General features: G+C 37.8%; 2 protein-coding genes across 10 annotated transcripts; one reads left to right on the forward strand and one right to left on the reverse strand.

Annotated features, from left to right (window-relative positions):
* Positions 1–6: 6 nt before the first annotated feature.
* Positions 7–10,910, forward strand: LOC133838873 (anoctamin-1). 8 transcript variants are annotated; one of them, XM_062270106.1, is made up of 15 exons: positions 7–763; positions 4,817–5,153; positions 5,215–5,283; positions 5,372–5,461; positions 5,823–5,983; positions 6,038–6,206; positions 6,268–6,388; positions 6,450–6,561; positions 6,621–7,179; positions 7,244–7,447; positions 7,516–7,977; positions 8,038–8,189; positions 8,248–8,353; positions 9,829–9,967; positions 10,033–10,910. In XM_062270106.1, exons 1-15 carry the CDS (start codon positions 354–356, stop codon positions 10,221–10,223), a joined length of 3,282 nt encoding a protein of 1,093 aa, XP_062126090.1. In that variant the 5' UTR covers positions 7–353; the 3' UTR covers positions 10,224–10,910. The 8 variants fall into 8 exon arrangements, with proteins under 8 accessions (XP_062126090.1, XP_062126092.1, XP_062126091.1 ...); XM_062270108.1 differs by having other exon boundaries at positions 5,372–5,443; XM_062270107.1 differs by having other exon boundaries at positions 4,820–5,153.
* Positions 7,838–9,580, reverse strand: LOC133838876 (uncharacterized). Of its 2 annotated transcripts, XM_062270116.1 has the most exons (5): positions 9,084–9,580; positions 8,907–9,028; positions 8,695–8,851; positions 8,533–8,637; positions 7,838–8,464 (listed from the first exon to the last, which is right to left on the reverse strand). In XM_062270116.1, the coding sequence occupies exons 1-5, from the start codon at positions 9,271–9,273 to the stop codon at positions 8,448–8,450; spliced, it is 591 nt and encodes a 196-aa protein (XP_062126100.1). In that variant the 5' UTR covers positions 9,274–9,580; the 3' UTR covers positions 7,838–8,447. The 2 variants fall into 2 exon arrangements, with proteins under 2 accessions (XP_062126100.1, XP_062126099.1); XM_062270115.1 differs by having other exon boundaries at positions 7,838–8,637; positions 9,084–9,574.
* Positions 10,911–11,205: the final 295 nt, after the last annotated feature.

Consider the following 11,205-nt stretch of genomic DNA (forward strand, 5'->3'; position numbering starts at 1 on the left):
TTTCGTTTCGCTCGACGGTTGCTGTCGCGTTTTACCGCGGACTTTTTGCGCTGCCGTTATTTTTTCGTTGTTGAGCGCAGCGCAATCAGTGCGATGCAATTTATTGTGTAATATATGAATAATTATATAGCATAGAGTGCAAGGTTCAATAACCCAGCCAGTGATTGCATGCAGCCAACTTTAACAATTTCCGCTCCACATTCGAGTTGACCTCGTCGCGATTTTATGTCTTTTGGCCAACGCGAACCCCGAAAATTCTGCCACACGTACATTGTTACACACGCACACCAATGCAAATGTCATGAATGAAAGTAAACAAGTTGGACGGGAAATTAGCGCAAGTATAAAGCAATATGCTAAATTTAGCTAATGCCGGTGGTGATGCTGCTGCCAATGGTGATGGGCTGGAAACACCTCCGCAGCATCCACAGCACAGTGATGAATCCGCTCAATTGCTTGACGAACAAAATTCGAAATTCGCAGCAACGGCTGCTAAGCAAGAGCTGGAACCACCCTACACCGCCCCGCTGGCGCCCTATGATATGGAGCTGGTGAAGAAGGTCAAGCTAAAGGGCAAACTGGTGGCCAGCGATAGCATTTGGTCAGAAGAACCCAAGAGTAGCAGTAGCAATAATAACAGAAACAGGAGACCGGATGCGGATGCAACGACGAGTTTTATGCATCACGAGCGTGGCGAAGATGTCGCCAAGACATCGAGTGAATCACTCGATTTACACGAGAAACGCTCTAGGTTTGCTGAGAGGTGAGTAACAAACGCTACATGAGGCGGACTTTGAATACCCCCTAAAGAGGAAACGATCATTAGCTCAATTTTTTCTTTATTTTGTATTTACTCTGATCTTTTGTTGTGTTGGCATTTGCTCAGATCATTGTGCAGAATACAGGGTGTTTGTTTAGTAGTTTAGACCAAGTTTTTACTTTTCTTTTTTTACGGTCATTTGTGTTTCATCTTATGGTTGACTATTGTATTAATTTTTATTTTTGTGAGGATAGTGTCTTACCATAATTTTATATACATTACTTTTACTATACCTATTGTCTTACACTGAAGTTTGTATATTGCTGCCTTTTCTATTAACTAGACTACAACATATTTCTTAATTTACTAATACGATTAACTAGGCAAAGTACAGGATATTACATACACAATTGAAATGCAAGAAAAGTTAACAATAAAAGCGGAATTGTTTGTAAGTTGCAGATCAGAAATAAGGATTTGGAAAGAATATGGTTTTCTTATGTCAATATGGTATCAGTTCTTTGTTTGCGCCTGTATACATATACATATATAATTGAAGTGACCTTTAACAAAGCCTCTCTTATCTTAATAAAGAAATAATTGCAGAGGCACAAATGTATTATTCAGTGCTATTTCTGCAAGTTAATACAAATTTGTTTTTGCACCCGATAAGAATGTTGTTCATCTTTAAAAGTGGCATGTTATGTTTGACTAATAAATACGTAAATGTTTTGTCGGTTGACTTAACCGCAAATTATTTGGAAAGCAAACAAAGAATGCTGGCACTGACATAAAAAATAACATTTAATAAAGAATCAAAACCGTTACTGTTTATACTAGCAAAATAAAATAATTCGTAATCTTGCGATGAAAGAAATGCTTATCATTTATTAACTATCTAGGTTATTTCATAGGCACTCTGTTTATACAATTATGTATTTACATCTCTCCGAACACAAAAAAGTCAGTGAGCACTAAATTTTTGAGGTTAATGATAAGCATTAATAATTCACAAGCTTGCACACAGAACAATTGTAATAATCCTAGACAGTTTTCCGATAAACGTAATTACTGTTTCCAAACACCAATATGCCAACGTCGCATGCCTTTTTCAACACGTTAATGGACACCTTATACACGCGAGCTCACACACACGCACGCATGTATTGTCTCTGCCAGACAGATTCCCTTGCACTTGCACTGTGAGTGATCTGCCAAGCTCAACAAGTGCTCGCTCTCTCTCTTTTGCTGCTGCTGCTGCTCTCTTTCAAATTACTCTCATTTAAAGCTGCTCACGTTTTGCCATGCGACGCAGACGCCAATAACAGCTGATTGGCCGCCGTGAGCTGCCACTGAACCACTGTGTGTGTGTGAGGTGCGTCTGGCGGACAGTCTCGCAAATTCAGACAACCCGGTAAATGTGCTGAGCATGCTCTCAGCTCAGCTGTTCGCCTCTTGTTTGAGCAATTGTTGTTTCTTTTAATAATCAGTTTGTTGTCGTTGCTGCTGCGCGTTGGTCGTTGTCGTCGCGTTGGCCTTTTTACTCAATTCGTTTTGCACCTCCGTACTCACTCTCTGTTTAATTTATTAATAATTCGCGTGGACAACGTACGATTTACAATTTTATTGTCTGTTCGTTCAACAAGTATTCTGGGTTAATGTCAATTTCCCACAGGGTAAAGTTTATGCAGCACTTAACGGAAACGGAAATACCCTTTCAACTGCTCTAAAAACGAGTTTATTTACCTATCAGTTGTTGTTGTTGTTGTTACTCGTGTATTAATCATCAACTGAGGGACAAAGATTTCACTCAGTTTTATTCGTGTCTTTCTTTTTAAATTTTATTTTGTTGTGGGTGTTGCTGCATTTATGTGTCACCGAAACTCATGAAAGTGTCAGGAACCGATCTAAACCGTATAATTATCAATAAACAATACACACACATATAAGCAGTGCTTAAAATAATTTGCAAATTTCACCATTCTCTTTCTCACATTTGTGCAGCGCGAAATCTTTAATAAATTCATTTGTTTTTGGCCTTGATTAAATAAAAAGCTGGCAAAAATGAGACCAACAAAGAAAAAACCTCTCAAATTGTTTGTAAATGTGAATACTTTTTAAAAAGCTTCAATCTAATTACTTTATGTCGGAAGGTCATTGTTTGTTGTGTTGCTTGTGGCTTACAAGCCTATAAATTATTAAAATATATGTGTAGTATTAACTCCAAAAAACTGCTGCGAATGATAAGCCGAAAGGGAACACAAAATATAATGAGCTGAGCATCAAATTCGTCAATAAAATAGGCATAGTTTCTATGTTTAACAGACCCCCAATCGTTTGTTATGTGTCTGAATCCGGTATATGTACAATATTTTATATATTCTTTAATTAATCTAGACAACACATGAATGTGACTATAAATGCGGGTTTTTCTTACAAGAAACGTCTACTTAGAGTTAAATGAATGCCGGAAGCAGATAATTCTTAGAGATTTTGTGCGTATTATGAAGTAAATTATTAGAGATTAAGAGAGAGAACTGCATAGCTCTCTGATGAAGTATTTTATTGTCGTCCACATAAATTACTGATAACATGACTCTTGGGTTCACTTTGATTTAATATAATATATGCCTAAATATATAAATAAATGATTGCATCTTTGATTACGCTTGTTGAATTCGTTGCTACTTAAAAGTAATTATTATGCTGGTTTCTGAGGTTGAATTTTTCTATAAATAAAAGCAAGGTGGTTTCTTTTAAAAGAACTTTGATTTTAAGTACACAAAACTAGTCACTAGAGGAAAGTCATATTCTAAAAAAAACACACATTAGCTGTACCATCCAAGTTTTTATCATATCTCAAAGCGAAATATACAAATTCACTATGATAAATCTTGATAACAAAATGCAAGTCACTTCTTCACACTCTATGAATATTGTCAACTATTCAACTTACTTATTTAATTGTTCATTACACACAGTTATGTATAATTTGATGCGAGAATGAATCAGAAAATACATATTTTAGGTACTACAATCATGTGTATTTATTTGTATATGTGGTTTTTTCTACAGAATCGGGGTTCACAGTCAAATATTATATATAGACATAGTATAGTATTCATATATGTGCTAATGTGGCATATAAAGTGTGCAAATATTGAAAGCATTAGCAGCTCACATGGCGAAAAGTTGTCTTGAAGTACAGTTTATTGCTCTGGTAGCATTTTCTTGCAGTTTTCTGTTAGAAACATAAAACGGCCATAAAGTAAACAGGAACAAGTAAAAGTACTAGAATCGAGTTTGCTCGACTGCGACATACCCGCTACCCATTTTGAATAACAGCAAAACAGTGCTGTCATTCTTAAAATATACCAAAATAATGTACCATAAAATACTAAAATATGCAAAAGGTTTTATTTGGTATATTGATATAGTACTACTTAAACCACAAAGATACTAAACTATACTACATTTCAAATATTCTATACAGTAAAAGTATACCAGATTGTCGGCCAGTATTAGTGTGAACCAAATATATCTCTATATCTTATAGACTCTGAAATATAGGTGACAGACAGACAGACAGACAGATGAACATGCCCATATCCTCTCGGCTGTTAAAGCTGATCAAGATGAATGGAGATGCCTCCCTTTGCCTTTGACATACATTTCCTGCAGTCACAAAGTTATAATACCCTTTAACCCTATGGATACCGGATATAATAAATTGGATCATACAGTTTCTAGATAGAATTTAATATGCTTGTTGAAACTGATGCTTGCCATTAAATTCCAACAGCTCCCATTCTTATTGACCTAAATAAGTAGTCGAGACTCTTGGGTGTGTTATGAGCTATGAACACGCCAAATGGCTCCAGACTGTCCCCGATGGTGCTAAAAGTTTATGTTTTGACCACGGGGAGTAATTATGTGGGTTGGGTCCTTTTTGCTGGCTGCCTAATGAAATCAGTCAGAGACTCGCCTTTGTTTGGGAACAATTCCACTTGAGCAACCTGTTGAATATAATCTATAAATATTTTCGCATTTTTGCAGTAGCGCATCGACCTTGCCACTGCCAGAGATTGATGGCCCAACGTTGCCCAACGGCAAGTCCAATCATTCGACACCTTTACTGCCAATGACTGACAACGGCTACGATGAGCGCGAGTGCAGCTGTCCACGGGATTTCTATCAGAGGCCTGAGCTCAACACCTCGTTGTTCTTTGCGGACTGTTCGCGTTCCATTGACTTTGTGCTTGCCTACAAGATCAATCTACATGAGCCCACCGAGGCGGAAAATGCGGAGAAGCGTCGTGTTTTCCAAGAGAATCTAATAAATCAAGGACTCGAGGTGGAGTTCAGCGAAAAGGAGCAAATCTACTTTGTCAAGGTGCGTCGCAAGCACTGATTATCTTTAGATGTGTTATTCATAGTTTCCTTTTTGCTTTCAGATACATGCTCCGCTTGAGGTGCTGCGTCGCTATGCTGAGATACTTAAGCTGCGAATGCCCATGAAGGAGGTGGGTGCCGTTGACTGTTTGTTGTTTGATCAATTATGAATAATATTTTCGATTTATTCCTATTGCCACATTTTTGTGTTATTTTTAGTCCCTTTGTAATTTGCGCGTTCATGCGAGATCAAATCGTCTACACAATGCGGCGCATTATTTATCCAAGAAGGTCTGCCAAAGAGTCCAGGTCGTAATTACTTACATGCAATTAACAAATGTTTGCACATACGCTGCGATCTTTGAGTGCTCGTCTCTCTCTCCGTTAAAACCCTCAAAAAAAAGCTTTAACTCATCCCAACATATTCCAAATTCTATGTATATTATATATTTCGACACACTCTTAGCATTTGTTGTAGTTTTGATTTTAACTAACTTGCAATCCTGTTTCCAATTGTATTGGCGCCCCTAAGTATGCTTCATCTATTTTATGAATGAAGCATTATTATCCTTAGTTCTTGTGTTGCTGTTCTCAAATACTTATTCCACTAATTTCCGATATTTAAAATGATCTTTCTGCAATCACTTAATCATTTGTCTTACTCTTTTAGATACCCGGTTTAGCTGTGGTCAATCGCTCCACGAAAAGTGTTTTTTCTAGTCTCAAATCCGTCTGCCAATCCTTTCTGAGAAATATCTATGTAGATGACAAAATCTTTCCAAAGCGAGCGCATCGTTTCACCGCCATCTACAGTCGCGACAAAGAGTATCTGTAAGTTTGTTTGACTTCCTTTTTAATACTTTACTAATAGATTCTTTTCTTAAGCTTTGATATACGTCAGGATTGCTTCTTTACGACGGCGGTGCGTTCGCGTATAGTGGAATTCATCTTGGATCGTCAGCGTTTTCCTGCCAAGCGTCACAATGAAATGGCCTTTGGCATCGAGCGTCTAGTGGCCGAGGGCGTCTATTGCGCCGCCTATCCGCTGCATGATGTGAGTAATTGACAAGCAGCGATTAAGATTAATAATTCAACCATTTTATAACATTTATCAGGGCGAGATTACGGAGGTGGGCACAATGCGTGAACTGCTCTATACCAACTGGGCATCGGTTAAGAAATGGTATCGCTATCAGCCATTGGACGATATCAAGGAGTATTTTGGTGTCAAAATTGGTAAGCAATCAGTGCTCACAATCTCTTCAATCAACAGTTAGTTCATCGTATTTTTTATTAGGTCTTTACTTCGCCTGGCTGGGATATTATACGTATATGCTGCTGCTTGCCTCCATAGTGGGTCTGATTTGCTTCATCTATTCCTGGGTCTCACTCAAAAACTATGTGCCTATGTAATTAATGACTTACTTAATCTTTACTACAAATCTAAAGTATCTGATTTGCATTTCAGCAAAGATATCTGCGATCGCTCAAATGATAACATCACAATGTGTCCTCTCTGCGACTGGTGTGAATTTTGGAAACTGCGAGAAACCTGCACTTATGCCAAAATCACGTATCTTATTGACAATCCAAGCACAATCTTCTTTGCCGTCTTTATGTCCTTTTGGGCCACGCTCTTTTTGGAGCTATGGAAACGCTATTCAGCCGAGATAACGCATCGCTGGGATTTGACGGGTTTCGATGTGCATGAGGAGCATCCACGGCCACAGTATTTGGCTCGCCTCGAGCACATTGAGCCTACGCGCACCGACTATGTGACCAACATCAAGGAGCCAACAGTACCATTTTGGCGCATGAAGTTGCCAGCGACAGTTTTCAGCTTTTCCGTTGTGCTGTTGCTAATCGCATTGGCCTTTGCGGCACTTGTTGGTGTCGTGGCGCATCGCATGTCCGTGCTGGCAGCCCTCAAAGTGAACGGCAGTAACATGACCACATCAAATGCGATTGTTATTGCCTCAGCATCAGCTGCTTTTGTCAATCTGTGCGTGCTTTACGTGCTGAACTATGTGAGCAACTTGAGAATTTACCAAACTAAAGTGTGCATTTCATTACGATGAATTTATTTTATAGCTGTATAATCATCTGGCTGAATATCTCACGGAGCTGGAAATGTGGCGCACTCAAACACAATTTGATGATTCATTGACGCTTAAGATTTATTTGCTACAGTTTGTGAATTATTACGCTTCCATATTTTATATCGCGTTCTTCAAAGGCAAATTCGTTGGCCATCCGGGCAAATATAATACGTTATTTGAGCATCGCCAAGAGGAGGTAAGTTGACTGCTCATTCATTCTTTTATATTTAATTTAATTTAATTGCTTTGTTTTTATTATGTTAGTGCTCGTCTGGTGGCTGTTTGACTGAGCTGTGCATACAACTGGGTATCATAATGATTGGCAAGCAGGCTTTTAATACCATTTTGGAGGTTTACTTGCCCATGTTTTGGCGCAAGGTGCTCGCAATTCAAGTTGGCCTCTCACGACTGTTTAGCAATACAGTAAAGCCTGACAAAACTAAAGATGAGCGCTGGATGCGTGACTTCAAGCTACTCGATTGGGGTGCTCGTAGTTTGTTCCCCGAGTATCTGGAGATGGTGCTTCAATATGGCTTTGTTACTATATTTGTGGCTGCCTTTCCGCTGGCTCCTTTCTTTGCGCTACTTAATAACATACTGGAAATGCGGCTGGATGCCAAGAAGCTGCTGACACACCACAAGCGACCCGTCTCGCAGCGTGTTAGAGACATTGGCGTTTGGTATCGCATACTCGATAGCATTGGAAAGCTAAGTGTGATAACGAATGTAAGTTTAACTGCAATTTAATTTCATTGAATAGCCATTAAAAGTTTGTCTTCTTTTTAGGGTTTTATTATCGCCTTTACCTCGGACTTGATACCGCGATTCGTTTACCGCGGCTTGTATTCTAAAGATGGCACTTTAAATGGTTACTTGAACTTTACCCTCTCCAAGTATCAAATCGAGCCCTCCAACAACTCGAGCATAACTTCGTGCATGTAACTATACTGAATGATAATTTGCCGAATTCTTTTTAATAGAAATCGTTTTTTTAAGGTATTCGGACTATCGAGAGCCTCCAGGCTCAAGGAACCAATATGAATTATCGAGCACGTTCTATATTATTCTTGCCTGTCGCTTGGGCTTCGTGGTAGTCTTTGAAGTAAGTTGTGATTGCTTGTGTTTCGTTTTATTTGTTACATTACATAAATGCTTGTACATTGGATTAAGAAAACGCCTCTTGTTCGAGATTCCAACTAAATAAGTTTGCTTTCTGTAGAGGGCCAATTTAAGTTTGCTTGTCACTTGTCACATTTTAAACCTTGATATGCTGAAACATACCCGACGTCTCCACAATGCTCTCCTGCAGCGCAGGATTCTCGTTTGTTGAGGTCTTCAGCATGCGATAAAGCGCATAAATTCCATAGGCGAAGAGCGCATTTAGTACTAAATGAAAGAATATTAATTATATTTAAATATTAGCTTTATTTTGAATGATCTTACCTGTAAAAACGCCAAACAGAACACTGCGTGCTATGCGTCGGTCTATAGAGGCATCCACTTCGTCAATCTTTAGCTCCAAGGAGACGAACACGGCAACCTCAACGACCATTGAGGCACACGCATTGATTAACCAGGGGGCAATGCAGACGAGTCGTCGCTTTAGGCGGTTCAAAATAGTTTATTTTCTCTTATTGAAATAGTATTAAGCTTACCTGTTTAATGCCATCGACTAGAATGCAAGCCACAATCAGATTTATCAATGCTTTGACCCACACAGTTACAGTTAGTATCATATAGAAAGCCTGACTAAATTCGTGCACTAGCACATAGTCCACTATCAAAGGATATCAATTTAGTTAATTAGTTATGTTTCCTTTATTTGTACTCACCCAACGTAGCGATAAATGTGCCAAAAGGACTCGTAATCTGCACTTCGGCCTGCTGCCATTGCGTCAAGTCCATGAAATCATAGTACAGATGATAACTGGAGAGGCTCAGGACGCAAACTGCGATTAGGGCATCCAAACAGGCTATGCTTAAGCCAACGGAGCGCAGATTCAAACAGGCAAAACGTTTCATGATTTCTCGCGATTTAATCCTTTTCAATTGCTATCCTTTTATGTGAAAGGGGTTTTTGTTCTGAACGCGTGCGTTCTTCTCGAAGTATTTGCTGATACTGAATCAAATGGTTGCGTCTTGCTGACAAAACTAGGTCCGATTTTCATTCGTTTGTCATTTCCCCACACTTAAACAGTTCTTAACTTAGATAGAAAAGCTCCCGTGTTGCACATGAACTAGATCTATGGGCTTCTTTAGTTTATTTTAATTGCCAGCAGTTTGGCTATCGGACATGCTGTTCTTTCTTTTGCTTGTTTTGTGTTTAATTTTTTAGTTATATATCTTTGGCTAAACACTCGACTTATGTGGCTGATTTGCTGATATCCAATTGAACCAATACCTGGCAATTTGCAGTCAGACAAAAATGCATTTTTATGGTTTTACTCTGAACCAATAACCCCAATTGAAGCAAAAAGTAATCACTAAAGTCTGATGAAATGAGGCCCAACAATTAGTTGGTTGGAAAAGCACTTTGAAGGTTGTTTCGCCATACTCATTTCGATTTTACTTTTGCAGAACTTTGTGGCCCTTGTGATGATACTGGTGCGCTGGTGTATTCCGGACATGAGCGTGGAGCTACGTGATCAAATTAGACGAGAAGTCTATATAACCAACGAGATAATCATTGACCAAGAGGCGCAACGTGCGCGATTTGGTAAATACTATAAATATTGCTAATATGATTCTTAAATATTTATCATTAATTTCCATTAATTACAGAGCGTGCTAAGCGCAGCTATTCAATGCGCGATCCCAGTGAAAATGAGGTGGATGCCGCCTCTGTGGATGAGCCAAACGCCAAGTTCTTAAAGATTGAGCGACTTATGAATCCCAATCTGTCGGAAATTGAAATGGACACAATAATACATGGAGACAACAAGACCACAGGCATTTCGGGTGCAGACTGTTAGAAATACTATTCAGTGATCCCATAAACAAATGAATATCATCTAGTTGAATATGTTTAGCTTTAGTTTATTGTGTTATGCCAGTTCCTTTCACACACTTAATTAGTTTCATATCTAAAGAATATGTGCAATTGTTTGCCATATGGTTTTAAGCTTTACTCACTCAACAAAATGCCTCATTTTGTTATAAACATATTTGAATATCAAACAATGTGCAAATGCCTCAAACTAAATATAAATAGAGCGCAATTATTTATAGCCCAGTTTGTGCCAAAAATAATAAACGCGCACAAAATGTAATATACCAATTATTTAATGTTTTACAACAAGCAAACAAAACTATTAAGAATTGAATTCATTGTGTTATTATTATTAATTCATACTATCCTTCTTTTATTGCAATGTACTTATTGCATAGAAAATGTGTTAAGTTTTAAATCTCATACACTATTTATAATGAAACTCAGGCTCTCTTAAAGCACCCATTGAATCCGCAACTAAATGTGAATCTATTTTAGATAAAGTTATAAATCGTCGTTATACATAAATATTTATAAAGAGAAATATTCTCATATTTGGATAAGTAAATTATCTGGGCAATGAATGTGTATTTATTGAATTGATTGTAGAGATATTAATAATGTATATTAAAATGAATCTTCTATTTACATAAAGTGAAATTGTATCAAAGTGACGTTGTTTTATAATCTTTTGTGGAATGCATTAATACTGACTTTTAAATGTTTCAGATTATAATTTATTTATAAGTCATAGTGATGAATGTTGACCTAGACACATAGAACTGGGCGAAGTGGTTAATATCAATTGTAATGCAATACATTTATTTGTAATTATTACAGTAGAGTTCTTTAAAGATAGTGTAAGGTAAATATTCTTCAAATGTAAAAAGCTGAATAATATTTGTTTAATTTAGGATTGAGTTATTTGCTCTCATTCAATAAGTTTCTACATAATCATGACTTTA

Source organism: Drosophila sulfurigaster, chromosome 2R (assembly GCF_023558435.1).
Source record: "Drosophila sulfurigaster albostrigata strain 15112-1811.04 chromosome 2R, ASM2355843v2, whole genome shotgun sequence".
NCBI classification, from domain to species: Eukaryota; Metazoa; Arthropoda; class Insecta; order Diptera; family Drosophilidae; genus Drosophila; species Drosophila sulfurigaster.

What these genes read in the sequence shown, in the direction of transcription:
- LOC133838873 (XM_062270106.1), top strand. Translation starts at nt 354, where the DNA reads ATGCTAAATTTAGCTAATGCCGGTGGTGATGCTGCTGCCAATGGTGAT. An exon ending in TGCGAATGCCCATGAAGGAG is followed by an intron (nt 5,284 to 5,371) that starts GTGGGTGCCGTT and finishes TGTTATTTTTAG; the next exon opens with TCCCTTTGTAATTTGCGCGT. An exon ending in AGCTAAGTGTGATAACGAAT is followed by an intron (nt 7,978 to 8,037) that starts GTAAGTTTAACT and finishes TCTTCTTTTTAG; the next exon opens with GGTTTTATTATCGCCTTTAC.
- LOC133838876 (XM_062270115.1), bottom strand. Translation starts at nt 9,273, where the DNA reads ATGAAACGTTTTGCCTGTTTGAATCTGCGCTCCGTTGGCTTAAGCATA. An exon ending in TAGTCGATGGCATTAAACAG is followed by an intron (nt 8,852 to 8,906) that starts GTAAGCTTAATA and finishes AACCGCCTAAAG; the next exon opens with CGACGACTCGTCTGCATTGC. An exon ending in TCTGTTTGGCGTTTTTACAG is followed by an intron (nt 8,638 to 8,694) that starts GTAAGATCATTC and finishes TCTTTCATTTAG; the next exon opens with TACTAAATGCGCTCTTCGCC.